Source organism: Pocillopora verrucosa, chromosome 4 (assembly GCF_036669915.1).
Source record: "Pocillopora verrucosa isolate sample1 chromosome 4, ASM3666991v2, whole genome shotgun sequence".
Lineage (NCBI taxonomy): Eukaryota > Metazoa > Cnidaria > Anthozoa > Scleractinia > Pocilloporidae > Pocillopora > Pocillopora verrucosa.
In genome coordinates, this window is record NC_089315.1 from 26,210,879 (window position 1) to 26,224,666 (window position 13,788).

The window sequence follows — 13,788 nt, forward strand, 5'->3', positions numbered from 1 at the left end:
CAGTTAATTATTTCTTTTTGGAATTTGCGCGGCGCTGAGAATTTACGGTTGTTACTATTTGAATTGATATATTTTGAAAAGGAAAGAAGATCGAAGGCTAAAAACATTCAGTTCTTTATTGTTTTATTGTGCAGTCAAGTCAATATAAGGGTTACGTAGATATGCTTCACTAAGTTACTGTTTTAAACATGCAGACGGACCAAACAATTAGCGTAAATGATCAAAGCAAAAAAAAAAAATAATAATAAATTTAAAACTCACGACAGTGCTTTTTATTTACGAATTACTTAAGAAAAACGTCTGGAAATATAATAAAATATTAGTTAAACCTAAAAAACAGCTAAGAACTCTAACATCGCTTGCTTTTTGAGAACTATCGGTTTTCGTGTGCTTGTTGTTAACGAATGAATCAGGCAGTGAGCTTAATATGGAGAGTTAATAGAGATGCACTTAGCTGTAGCCTTAAGTAAGGATATATTCGTTCTAAAGAGCTAAGTTGGTTTTGTATGTCCTCAACATAACATTTAATTGAGGATGGTCTTTATATCAATATTTAAACAGCTGACGTTTAAGACAATTTTAAAAAAATTGCTAAAAGCGAAAACAATACAAAAAACCGAAGAAAAGGAGAGGAAAAAGGGGAGAGATGAGTTTCGAACTTGGATTTAAATGCCTTTAAAAAACACGGCAAAATCGAAAGACTTCTTTTTCATGATTTCACTGCAATGGTCAGAAATCCTCTTCTTTCTCCAGAGTTTGTTTTTATCTAAAGAGCACCTGCCGTGATCAAAACTACCTTTCATCGTTGCCATTCATGTAGGTGATGTTTGTCGTTAAAACTGTTTAAAAAAAAAAAACGACTTTGGCAAAGTTGGCATTTTTATCTATGGTATGTTGTCTTGCATTTCTCTGGGGAAACAGTTTACAGGAGAAAATTCATTTGAATCTCTGTTATTTTTGTGTTTCCTTGCCTTTCTTTGGGGAAACAGTTTACTGAAGAAAATTCGTTTGAATCCCTGTCGATAGTTCGAGCTTTGAAACGCGTAAATGAGAGGATTGCAAAATGAATTGGCGATTAGAAGAAAGCGAACGGTTCTATGAATTAAAAACAGGCGAGGGCGGTCACTTGCAGCGGTCTCTTCGTCGATAGTGGTTAAATATATAAAGAATAAAGAAAATGGCAAAGTGCAGACGCAAAATAGGAGCATAACCCACAAAAGAAGCATAAAGAGCTGTCTTTTTGAGCGATGTTCTGCCGACACTTGATTGCCTGAACCTTGCAAAGCTGCCGCACATATTGTATGCGTGATGAAAAATCCACGGAAAAGTTCGAAGTAGCAGAAAATTACTAGAACGGTTGGAACAATTCCAAAGACAATACTAGTAAACGTTATAAAGCCTTCGTGATGAGAATATTCGTCAACTCTCCAAGGTCGTTTGCACGGATAGCCTGAGTGAGGATTTGAGTCCACAGTATTTGATAACAAGTCAGGAACGCAGGACGAAACGGACAATGTCCACAATAAAGCAACTACGTAAGGAAGTTGTTTTTTAGTCAGTCTTAAACCAGTTTCAAAGGGTCTGACAAGCGCCAAGTATCTCTCCACGGCTATTGTGCTAACTGTCAAGGCAGCGGCGTTCATCGTGATCGGAATAAATGCATTTCCCGAGAAGACTTTGCAGACAAAATCTCCAATTGTTTTGTCGAAATGCACTTTAGTGAGAAGGTACTCGTAGCTACCCGGGCATAGTATCAGCGTCAGTAGATCGGCGATTGCCAAATTTAGCAGGAGATAGTTTGTTGTGGTGTGCATTGAAGGCGTCTTTCGAACAATGGTGATTATCACACAGTTAGCGGGAATGCCGATGACAATGATCAAGGAGTACACGACTGCGAAAGCTACATCGTGATCAGGCAAAGAAATTGAACTGTTGTCAAAAAGTACCGTGCTGTTAAATGCCATGGAATAGTTTAAAAAGAAACGATTCAGAAAAAACCTTACCACAAATTCGTTAGTTTCGTGTTTTGCTTGCTGAGTTGTAATATTGCTTTGAAGTATACACTACGTCGGTATTAATATTTCATCACTGTGGCAATTATGCACGAACATCCAAAGAAAATTCAGGTTATGCAGGGAAGTTGTAAGGACTATGTTCCTGGTTTAGGTCCTTTACCAAGAGGACTTTTAGATCAGTATGGCACACTTCTGTTCCCTGTCAAGACACGACAGTATTCTGCAAAGTCGTAAATAGATTAGCATATAAAGGCAGCACTCCATTTAATCAAAAATGATTTCCTATTCTGCTCTCTTCCCCTTGTTGAGTGACTCATGTACGTTATTAACGTTTTAATTGACATCTTTTTCTTTGCTAGTGGTAGGTTTGAAAAATGATTAGTATGCCTCTTGACTTTTAATTCTCATTTCTGCTTAACTTCTGAAGTTGATGCTTTCTTTTTGTTGTGACGTATTCATCGATTTTTCCTATTTCGCTAAAGAGTAACTACCATGACAGATGTTGAAAATTATTGCCAAAAAAGTATTTTTACATTGCATGCTTACAACGAGGTATCTCAATTTTTTGCCTTTAATTTTGTGAAGCGAAAAGTCTTCGTCTTAGCTGCACACAGTGATGGAAATCCACTGAATATTCAGCCTCAAGGACTTGCAGCTTATGCATGGCAAAAGCTATTAATACTGATTTGAAAATGATGAGGATCGTATTGAGAGAGTCGTTTGACAGTTTTGTCCTGCACATGCTGCTATTCACTGCCTCCTTCCCTCTTTGGTTCTTGAATTGGTTTCCCTCCTTCATTAAGTTGCTTTGTTCTTCCATCTGTTCTCTTGTACTCCCACTCACGTTCACCTGAATGTCTAAGAATGGTTGAGAACAAAATTGGCAAAGGTAGCTCAGTCAAATTGAGTTGCCTTTTTTCTGCCAAGATGGCCTGTTGTTTCCCAGGATGCTCTTTGAGGGTTATTGAAATTTATATAGAAATATAAGAAAGAAGACGGCAAATAACTCGGTTGTCAAATTTTAATTGACCGACGTGCTGTGAAAATTGTCGCATTCGGGCAAGCAAACATTTGGCTGTTACTTAGATTGTTGCACCAAACTATCCACCTTTTTCGAGAGTGATATCGCATGATGACATTTTAGATAACCGCTGTGGGCTAGTTATTTCAACTAAAGAGAGGGCAGATATCATTCTTAAACTGTTTTATGATGATAGTTATCATTTCCTTTTGGGTAGTTTCGTGTTTGCCAACAACTTTGGTGCGAGATCGAAGGAGAAAACTTGTGTAGAAGTAAACTGAATCCTCCAGCGACAGGAACAGCTTGTGCACCTGGTAAGGTGGGTTAATAACTCATCACTTTTTGGTTGTTTTAAAAACTTCATCATACAATAGATGGTTTAAACCCGGCGGTAACAGATAGTAGTAAAGCACCACCACCAACTGAGCCAAATGCTACTCGTTAGGAACTTGCCTCCCCATATGATAGCGCTTGGTGTTTAATTTCCTCCGGATTCGTCGCAAAAGGTGGGCTTACTGCATTGAATGAGGAGGCGATTTGTTAGTACTCTGGTGTCGAAAAGTTTTCATTTAAACCAAAAGATACCATAAACTGCCTTTCTTCTCATGGGCCTTTAAAAGACACGAACCTATTTCTTGTTTCAAAAGCGCGCAACGCTCATATCTATTAAACCACACAAAATATTCAACGGCTTCTTGTGCAAGCTGTTCATTTCCACGCGACGTGTTACTAATAACTTTTATGGTTTTATTGTCGTAGTGGTGTATGTACGGCGAATGTGTCGATAACAAAGCTATACCTTTGAAGAGAGACGGTGGGTGGGGTTCCTGGACGGAATGGACCAAATGTTCCCGAACCTGTGGCATGGGCGTAAGTTCTCAAAAAAGAACTTGTGACTCACCAAGGTAGGTATCATGTATGGAAAATTGTTTTCCAATTCTGAAAACCGATATTTAGTATTTTGGTGTAGAAGAACGGGACACCAATTGTCGGTTAAATGGAGGGTTGCTTCTTCAGGTGACAAAACTGTAAGATTTGGGTCGGGATGATGTTCATCGTCAAACTGGAAATAATTGTAAATGGCATAATAAAATTATCCGTGGACTGAAAGGTGCAGATTTATGTGACAAGTTCTACTGCAAAAACGATTTAAACAAGCTCCAAAGTTTTAAACAAAACTTTTTGACCTCAAGGATACGTTAAGCATGCTATCCTTTAAAGAATTCACTCTGACGAAGGGTTAGAATCTCCAAACGCTGGGAAATTCACAATATTAACCTAGTTGATAAAACCAAATTATTCTATCAGTTAACGCCCTCAGAAGGAAGTGCGTCACAATTTGAATTTTGCTGGTTAGTTAGTGTTAATTTTGTTTACGATTTCTTTTCTAGTCCTTTAAACGGTGGTCGGCATTGTGAGGGGGAGTCAAGGAAGTTTCGAACATGTAATTTAGAGGTACTTTTGACATCCAATAAGTTTAACGTAGTTTAAGGATTAAGCGCCAATTCTTTGATTGAGCGACAGTTAAACTGGATCGATATATACATTGTCCCGTGATTTTAATGAAACGTATGACAATTTGCTTAATTATTTCTGATCACTCATTATCTTAGAAACACCGTTGAGTTTTGCTTGATGTTCCTGCCACTCAACAACTAGTCCAGAAAAAAAAAAGAAAAAAAAAAGGAAAAGAAATAAAAAATTCTTGTTTGATATTTGTAGCCTTCGAAGGAAAACATTCAAACGCTTTTTAAATATATTTTCATGTTGCTGAAGTATTTTCCAATGTCGGGGAAAAGATCAAATGTTTTCTTATGTTATAGACAATTTCTTGTAAACAGTATTTGAAATAACAAACGAACATTAGGTTTGTTTGATCCAAAAAGGAATACTCTATAGAAAATAAGGGGAATTATGCTCCAAGCTTCTTTAAGTGGCTTCTTCTGCAGCTTTCCACGAGCATTTGCAAAATGATTAATCATTATTAATGTTTCATGTAAGAAGAAAAACAAGGGCTTGCTAGAATTAAGCCTGACTTATTCATGAGAACGATGAGAGGGCCAAGAAATATTTCAAAATCCGCTCTATTATGGACTCAGAGTTTCCTTCAAAGATTTTGCTCTCATATTCAGATTCTAAAGAGGTGTGTTCTTGCGACAGATTCAACCCCAAAAGAAGCTTTATCCAATTATATACCCTAAGTGCGGTTGCCCAAATATATTACTTTTATTTTTCAGCCCTGTCCTCCGACATCTAAGGATTTCAGAACCTTGCAATGTGAGTCGTTTAACGGCATTAAATATAGAGGGGAGAAACATGAATGGGTTCCTGTGATAAGTGATGGTAAGTGCCTCTGTAGCCGCAACGGAGCAGATCGTATGTTAAAGAACACATTAGCTTTGTTTCCTAATTATCCTATGCAATTGTTGAAAAAAACTGCAGTTTAGTCTCTCATATGTACCAAATACTTATGGGAATAAATAGAGTAATACTTGTATTATTCTGAACCATTACTTTTTTACTCATCCATCGTTTATTAACTTGTTTTGCGAGAGAGAAACTTCACGTGAACGCTACACTCGAATCACTTTCATATAGAATAATCAATGCTTTTTAAAATAGGTTACCGTAAGCGTACCATACAATGCATACAGTTCGTACACTTTGGTCATCAACATCATTATTCATGTCACTTCATGATCCTGTTCATGATCTTTATTTTTCCTTCCATAGGTCAGCCATGTTCGTTATTCTGCAAACCAAAGGATCCGCAGTATCGTTTTTCAGCCAAACTTGCTTCGAAAGTCATAGATGGTACCTCATGTAGTTCTGGGTCAATTGACATTTGTATCGACGGCAGATGCCAGGTATCGTTATTTGACCTTTGCCATGTGGAATATCTTGAGTCAGAAATATTGAGAAGGCGCAGGAGAAAGGTGGTGATGGTTGCTTGCGCCTTTATAAAGCTATCATTGATAGCACCCCTTAATAGAATACGAAGTATCGCACATGTTTTTCCAAGGAACTTTCCCTCTTTCATTTTTATGTCCCTGAACCGTTGACAAGTGGGAACCCTTATTACCTATTTTGCCAGTCTCTCACTTTCACGAGAAGTCCATTTCTCTAGCAACTGGCAAAAAATCCTTTGTGCACTTTGTCCAATATCCCTCAGTTTTGCCACCTGTTATTAATAGTTGTGTCATCTTCCTTAAACCAGGACGTTGGCTGTGACTTCAAGATAGGTTCAGGAGCACAGGAAGACATATGTGGTGTCTGTAAAGGAAACGGAACAACGTGTAGAACAGTAGAGGGCAGGTTTAACCAGCTGGCAGGATCAGGTAACCCCGCGGAAAAAAAAAACCTATGAGGAACTTAACTTTCGAGTTTTAAGCCATGACTGCTCTTCGCATGTAATGGGCTCCTGGCTAGGGTAAAGTGATGGAAGTTTGAACCTTTGCTCCCTTCCCTCTCTAAACGCGGCGAAGGAGATGCATTTTCAACCCCATGAAGTACCAGGTTTTTGGTGGTCATGGGGGAGGGGGGAGGGAAGAGGGGGGAAGGCACCTAATCTCGTACTCAGATCCTACCGTGTAACTGGCCTTGGAAGATCTGAGTTCGAGACTAGGAGGCTCCCACGCTAGAATAGAGTTACTGCTCCTTCCATTGGCGTAACAGAAACGCTGGAAGTTCCTTTCAGCAAATTTTTACCATTTTGTTTGCGTAAAACACCATGTTGATTATGAAAGGCAGATGCAAAAATTTTTAAATATTATTAAAAAAATTTTTGAACTTCGTAGTAGACCTCGCTTACTGTGGAGTCTCTGAGGCTCAGTGGTAGAGCATAGGAGCACGGAATCCGAAGGTCTGAGGTTCGATTCCTCATGAGAACTTTTTCTTTATCCCTCGCTCGTGACTACACGAACAACCTCTTCCTTCATTTTTTAAATTATTTCAACATAACCTCCACTATGACTTTGTTGCTGTTCTTATCTTAACGCCAAGTGATCTATTTGAGTTCAAAACATTAACCTACCGATGATTATACTTCTTCGTTAGATCACACCTAATTTTATTTCTTCAGGCTATGTGGAAGCTGCTGTTATCCCTGAAGGAGCGAGAAGTATAACCATCAGCGAATCAAAACCGTGTACAAGTTTTTTAGGTGAGTTTGAATTGTGGATCTATCGAGATGTCCATGTAACAAAAGATAAAGCCTATCATGGTGAAGAACCCTGTTATTGACAAAAAAATGACAAATGAAAAGTTATTACATGAATGCAGTCCCCAGGAAGATCATTTTTACATTAAGATGACTTCTTTTTTAATACACATGCTGTAGCTCTGAGGGCAGACGCCGGAACTTATTACATTAACGGTAACTGGAGAATTCAACTTCCTGGTGACGTAAATGCAGATGGAACGATCTTTCGGTATATGCGCACAGGAACTTTGGAAAAAATCGTGGCTCGTGGGCCCACAAATGCTCCTTTACACATTATGGTGAGAAGCAAGTATGCTGTATTGATGCCATTTTAGCCAATTTAAGTATCAAAGATGTGATAAGTATTGAAGACTGTATTTTCCATAATGAAAATGCTCCAAAGAGAATCCTGAAAAAATTATCGGTAACAAAATTATTTATAATCCAGCAAGTCTTTTGGTTCGCAGGCGATTAGTTTAAACGCTTCTCGCGACTCACTATCCTCGGCTAAACTGGGAAATTTAAAAACGTTTTCGCTCCAAGCGCTATTTAGATATCTTTAGAGTGATGAACACCATATAGCTAAACTAAGAAATTCAGTCAATTTTTCACTCAAATCGCTTCGTAAATATTTGAAAGATGACGAACACAAGTTCCGTCAACGGTTTTCCAACAGCTTTTCCCTAGGATGAATTCAGTTTTGCAGCTTTCAACAACTAACCTGCGCCGACAAACATCTTAGCACATTTTCGCGCCAAATGGAGGCTTTTAGCACTTTGATGATTTGATAAGTAGCAAAGAGACGTTGCGCACATGTGCGACACAGATTCAGTGGTAATCTTTAGATACTTCCTCTAATCTCCAAAAACAATTGTGACCTAAATATAACTTAGGAGGGATTAATTTTGAATTATTTCATTCTGAAAATTTGCCAACTGTTTCCTTCATAAGGAACATCAAACAATTTGAAAGAGCCAAATATGTCGGTGTTTTTCAGGTTTTGTACTATGGATTTAACCTTGGAGTGGAATATCGATATGCAGTGCCTCTCCACGATAGCAAAATGGGCAAGGAAGATGCAAAGAAACACCGATTACTGTTCGACGCCTCATACAGATGGGTGCATGGAGGCTGGGGAAAGTGTAATGTGCATTGTGGAGGAGGTAAAGCCGAAAGATGGATGTTTTTATCATTTTGGTTCTATCACTTGCAATAACCAGTAATTGAAAATGCTTAGTCGAACATTTTTCTCTCTTTGAAAATCGTTTTCAGCGGTAATTTCAAGAGTATAGTGTTAGCCTTAGTACCAAGACATCAAAACAGTTAACTCTGAGCTCAAAATCAAAAGCAGCATATACTATGGTTCAATGAAACTGACATTATTCGTAGCAGTCTACCGCAAAGTAACAATCTCTTTGGGGATGTTACGCCTTAATAATCGCATCCTCCAATACACCAATTTGAAATTGTTACTATGAGGCAAAGGCATATTACTAATTGATAATTTATCAAACTTACGATAGTGTTGAACAAGGGCAACTTTGTTACTTGATTTTGTCCGTCATTTTTAACTCGTGAATTGCGCGAATGCGCAAGAGCGAATTGTAGATATGATTTGAAGAATGGCACTCGCTCACTCGCTCGATTGGTCGATTCCTGTTAACTTTTTTTCGATTTTAGGCTTTTGAGTGCATTTGATAGTTTTTGGCGAGTAATAAACAAACGAAATGGCGACCTTTGTTGCTTAGAATAGTGGTGGGTTGAAAAAGAAGCCAATGATAATCTTAAAAGAGTTTCTTGTTTTTCGTTTTAGTTTCAACAAGCGGCGCCAGCGACTTAATTTCATTAAGACATTATTGCCTTGATTTTCCAATATTTACAATGACAGACAGTAAATTTCACTTTTCACCCACATTTACTTCCAACCTTTTTTTTTGAACCAGAAACAAAAATGATATATGTTTTCAACACATGACGTCATCCACCCTAGTCAAATGCAATAGCATGATCATTTCAACTGTATTGCCTTCTTATCCCGACGTTACTTTGTTTCTATGCCACATTAGCGAACACTGAACTACTGCTCGTACTCTAAATATGACAATCAACCACAAATTTCCCTAAACCAGATAACATTAAACATAATCCAAAAAATCATGTGAGTCATCTGTCAATTCACGAGTTTGCACACAGAGCACTTTGATTCTTATCTTTGTGAAACATTTCTTTGCGCCTATAGACTTGTATAATTATTCTGATTAGTCTGCGGATGGAGTACATTCTATAGCTACAATTATAACTAATTTTGCTATACACTGTACGGGGTTTGCTGTCGTTTATAAATGTTTAAGGTTGACTTTCAGATCTTCGTAAATTTTGTCAAAGCTGTAATTTTTTTCCTTTTGTTTCAGGGATTAGAAAAAGTTTGCGGGTAAAATGCATTCGCTTTTACCGTGGAAATATATCCTCAGTCGACGACGTCTTCTGCAAAGGGGCAACGAAACCACGGCAAGAGGAACGAGTCTGCAATGTCCACCAGTGTCCAATATGGTGAGTGAGATGGCTGTGTTGTATTATCACATCACACAACATACTGCTAAATACAGAAAATAAAAATGAAATAGTCATTGATTTCCTCCTTTCTAATTGAAGTCGTTCTTCATTATTAAGTTCTTCTGGAGGAAAAACAAAGAAAGAATAATTCTTCCTTTGTCTCCCACATTTTACACAGAGTTGTCGCTTACTTGAAGAGACTAAAAGAAGTGGGTTGTTTCCATCGCACGAAAAAAAAAAATTAGTGAAATAGAAAGTCAAACCGATCATTATGGAAAATTTGTCTTGCTTTCTGCGATAGTTTGCTTTGTTTTACGTTTGATAGGACGGTAGACCGTTGGTTCATTTTTCAATATCGAGTTGACCTTGTAAATGTGTTATACCACTTGGGTATATCCATTGAAAACCTTCTATAGCAGAATATAAGCATTTCTTAAAACGACGAGAAGTGCCGAAGAAAGGGTAGCTTGTGACTTTCCCTGCGCGGATCATTTGTGTTCTTGTTATTTTCGAATATTTCTGTAAATATTCTGAGCATCCCCGACACTTGCGATGTTGACCTTTGTTATCCACTTACTCGCCAATCTAAAATTGAAATTGGAATTTTTCAAAATTAATTGAAGATGCTTTAAATTAGTTCCTGTCAAAATTTCACACAGTGATGAAAAGGAACTTGAGCTGTCATTTTGTAGAAGACAGAAATTAATGAAAGTGCCGTGGACTAAATTTAGGTGTTTTTGTTTGCTTAAAAGTTCAACCTATATCACTCCAGGCAATTAAATGAAGCTCAAATCGTTTCAGTAAGAATTATTTCAAAAAGTAATCAAGTTCGTGAAAATTCCCTGTGGATGGCAATTGGTGATTCACTAAGGGTTTTGAATGAATTGATTTAAAATCGGACCATCCGTTGGTCTGTTAAAAACTTTTTTTTTCTCGCAGTCTTCATGCAAGTCAAATAAGCCTGAGAACTCTCATTTCTTCTTTCGAGTATGTATACTTGACTCATATTCAAGCATTGAGGAAGATTGTGATTCAGGCTCATTATGCTCCTGGCGCAGCTTCTTACTGCGAATGTTACGAGCCAAACTTATGCTATTTGCAACGAGATAGATATATCAAACCGAAAAAAAAAACATCTCATTGCATGGATTTTTTTTTTAAAAAGTTATTGAAAAAGATGTCACTTCTCGTGGCGAACGTGGGACAAAACGAATAGTCCATCGAAGCCTGAAAATCCGAAGAACTGTGCTTCGGTTCGTCATGTTGACTGAGACTTTTTTTCGTTGTTCCTTACTCTTGACGTTACGAATATTATCTTTCTTTTTCCTTCAGTCATCTCAAATTTATTTCATTTTCTGGGTCTTATTGAGCAGAAGCACAATTAAGATCGATAACGGAAATGAAGTAGGGTTAGCTGTCGGGGTATTTCCTCTTTGTGGGAGGTTCCCTCCCTAGGTAAATAATTTTTAAAGGTTTTCTGTATTGTGGTAGGGAAACATAAGGCTGCCGCGCAAACATCATAATGAACTTTTTAGAAGAACTTAATAGAGCAACGCAAACGCTGGTTGATTAGAAGATTTTCTTCTTGATTGCCTTATTAATTATTTAGCATGGCGGTTATAAAATCTTTTTTTCTAATCTGTCTTCCGTTCAAGTGTGTTCATTCACCGGCTACCGAAGACAAAAAGTTGACTCAATTTTCGGTATTGCCATAGTTATTCCAAACTCATCATAGTATTGGCTTTTACAATTTTCGCAGATCGAAGATATCGCCAGAAAATTTGCAAAATAATTAAGATATAGAATAACAACGAAGACTTCCCTGCTCACTTACTTTTTGATCAGTTTAATGCAGTTCAGAAGGATTTGCCAAGGATAGAAGTATGGAAAAAATTAATGCCGTAACTTAAAACAAAAGTGTCAAAGTCGTTAACATTTACATCCGAAAACAGAAAAGCAGAAGCAGCAGAAAGAGGGCAAAATGCATTTGAACACGGTCCCGACAATGGCCGAAATGACTCGTGCGCCATATGTAAATGTAACTTTTGAACAAGAAAACTCAACTCTCTCTTCGTTTACGAAAGGAGAGTTGGAAAGTGGTGCAATCATTCTCCTCATTCATTCACGGAAGGTATCGGTAATCTCTTTTTCCACAATTCTATCTATGGCGGTGCTCTTAATTTTGTTGGGAATCTGTGTGAATGGGGTCATTTGCCTCATAATGTTTCGCGGCAGCCGCTACAAGAGGAACACTTCCAACTTCTTCATCCTGCATTTATCAGTCACAGAATTGATTTTTCGCCTTCTTGTCTTCCCCCTGGTTATTTATTTTCTCGTTCCAGCAACCATTGTTGAAAACATTCATTGTAAAGCACTGACCTTCGTTTCAACCGTCTTCACTTCTGCTACGTTTATAAGTCTAGTCGCCATTGCAAGGGACAGACACGAAAACATCGTTCATGCTATGAAAGCCTGGACGAAGAAATGCAAGAGGACAGGATATTGTTACCTCGTTCTTCCAGTCTGGTTATACGCCTCAGTCATATCAATACCGCTCGTGTTCAGTGTCAGAAGTCTCTACATCAGCAAGACTCCAGAAGCCCAGAGTTTTGATTGCCAGGATTGCTCTGAGAAAAAGATTTGTGATATTCCTAAAAATGCAGTGGGTCGTCTGTCCACAACAGTGTACCTAACTTTTTCTTTTTTTGTACCACTTATCGTTATTATTTCGTTGTACACAAAAATTTCGATCTTCTTATACAAAAGAAGTAGGGATAAAGTCATACACAAAGTTGCTGCTCGATCAAGGTTGAAAGCTGTGCGCATGCTCACTATTATCGTATTGGGGTACATACTTTCTCTAGGTCCCTCGGCTCTGTTTAAGGTGCTAAGATCTTATGGCTTTGTTAACAATATGTCTTTTTCTGGCATATTAATTGTCACTTGGGTTCTAGAGTTTGAGACGTTGTTAAGTTCACTTTGCAACCCGATCATTTATGCGTATTACAATACTGACTTTAAAAAGAGATACTGGAGTTGTTCTGTGGAAGTAGCGCTTTTAAAACCAAGAGACTGGTCATTCCTGCAAAGTACCATGAAGATCGTTTTTAGAACAAAATTACCATCTATTTTCAAATCCGCTCGCCTTATATTTAATTCACACGGGCGCAACTAATTCATTCACCTGCTGTCAGAACGGAAATTGTACATACATTCTTTTATTACCACGGATGTCTTGTTTTAATGGATTTTCTAGACGATTATATATTGCATAAACATTAATTTTAATTGTAAAATTTATATTACCTGTAAACATTAATTTTATGCAACCGTAGTTTAACATCAATTTAATGTAATTGTACTCTGGGCTGCTACTGATAGCAGGACGACCCTGAGCCTTAAAATTAAATATTGATATCTCTCTGTCTGATATACACTGTCAAATTGAAATAAAGAGATGTTCTTGTGATAGTATGCTTACGCGAGAGTACAAAGCTATTGAAAGGCCGCAAAGATGAAACATACGAGCGCGCACTACTTTCTTAATGCATGCCAAAGTTCCGAAATTTTTACTTAACTAAGAGTCTTCGTTGGTTAAACGTTTCGAATGGAATCAAGATAATGTTCTCATGATGGTATGCTTAAGTGAGAGTACAAAGCTATTGAAAGGCCGCAAAGATGAAACATACGAGCGCGCATTACTTTCTTAATGCATGCCAAAGTTCCGAAATTTTTACTTAACTAAAAGCCTTCCTTGGTTGAACGCTTCGAATGGAATCAAGATTCATTAAACACCACATTCACTGATACGAAAGTGGCGCGTAGGCGGGAATTATTGCAGGGAAAAAGAGAGAAAAAACAAAAAAAGGTACAGCTCGACATCGTTCAACATCTTCAGTTGTGGTGCATTTTTCAAGCCAGACAATTTAAATTCAGACTTCAAACGTGTACTATCATTTTTTTTCCACATCATATTTTCAAATGAATACTCAAAATGT

At 37.7% G+C, this 13,788-nt stretch overlaps 3 protein-coding genes across 3 annotated transcripts in view; 2 read left to right on the top strand and 1 right to left on the bottom strand.

Annotated features, from left to right (window-relative positions):
- Nucleotides 1–13,788, top strand: part of LOC131779319 (A disintegrin and metalloproteinase with thrombospondin motifs 19) — a 31,459-nt gene that overhangs the window by 7,616 nt on the left and 10,055 nt on the right. Inside the window, exons 11-20 of the mRNA XM_059095862.2 lie at nt 3,254–3,355; nt 3,796–3,941; nt 4,428–4,491; nt 5,274–5,379; nt 5,770–5,903; nt 6,254–6,374; nt 7,118–7,198; nt 7,376–7,536; nt 8,235–8,400; nt 9,649–9,787. Coding sequence (XP_058951845.2) covers nt 3,254–3,355; nt 3,796–3,941; nt 4,428–4,491; nt 5,274–5,379; nt 5,770–5,903; nt 6,254–6,374; nt 7,118–7,198; nt 7,376–7,536; nt 8,235–8,400; nt 9,649–9,787 — 1,220 coding nt within the window. The remainder of the gene's footprint in view (nt 1–3,253; nt 3,356–3,795; nt 3,942–4,427; nt 4,492–5,273; nt 5,380–5,769; nt 5,904–6,253; nt 6,375–7,117; nt 7,199–7,375; nt 7,537–8,234; nt 8,401–9,648; nt 9,788–13,788) is intronic.
- On the bottom strand, nt 885–1,964 carry LOC136280121 (tachykinin-like peptides receptor 99D). The gene has a single exon (XM_066164808.1). It carries the CDS (start codon nt 1,962–1,964, stop codon nt 885–887), a length of 1,080 nt encoding a protein of 359 aa, XP_066020905.1.
- On the top strand, nt 11,667–13,004 carry LOC136280428 (neuropeptide Y receptor type 6-like). The gene has a single exon (XM_066165502.1). The coding sequence runs from the start codon at nt 11,772–11,774 to the stop codon at nt 12,963–12,965; it is 1,194 nt and encodes a 397-aa protein (XP_066021599.1). The 5' UTR covers nt 11,667–11,771; the 3' UTR covers nt 12,966–13,004.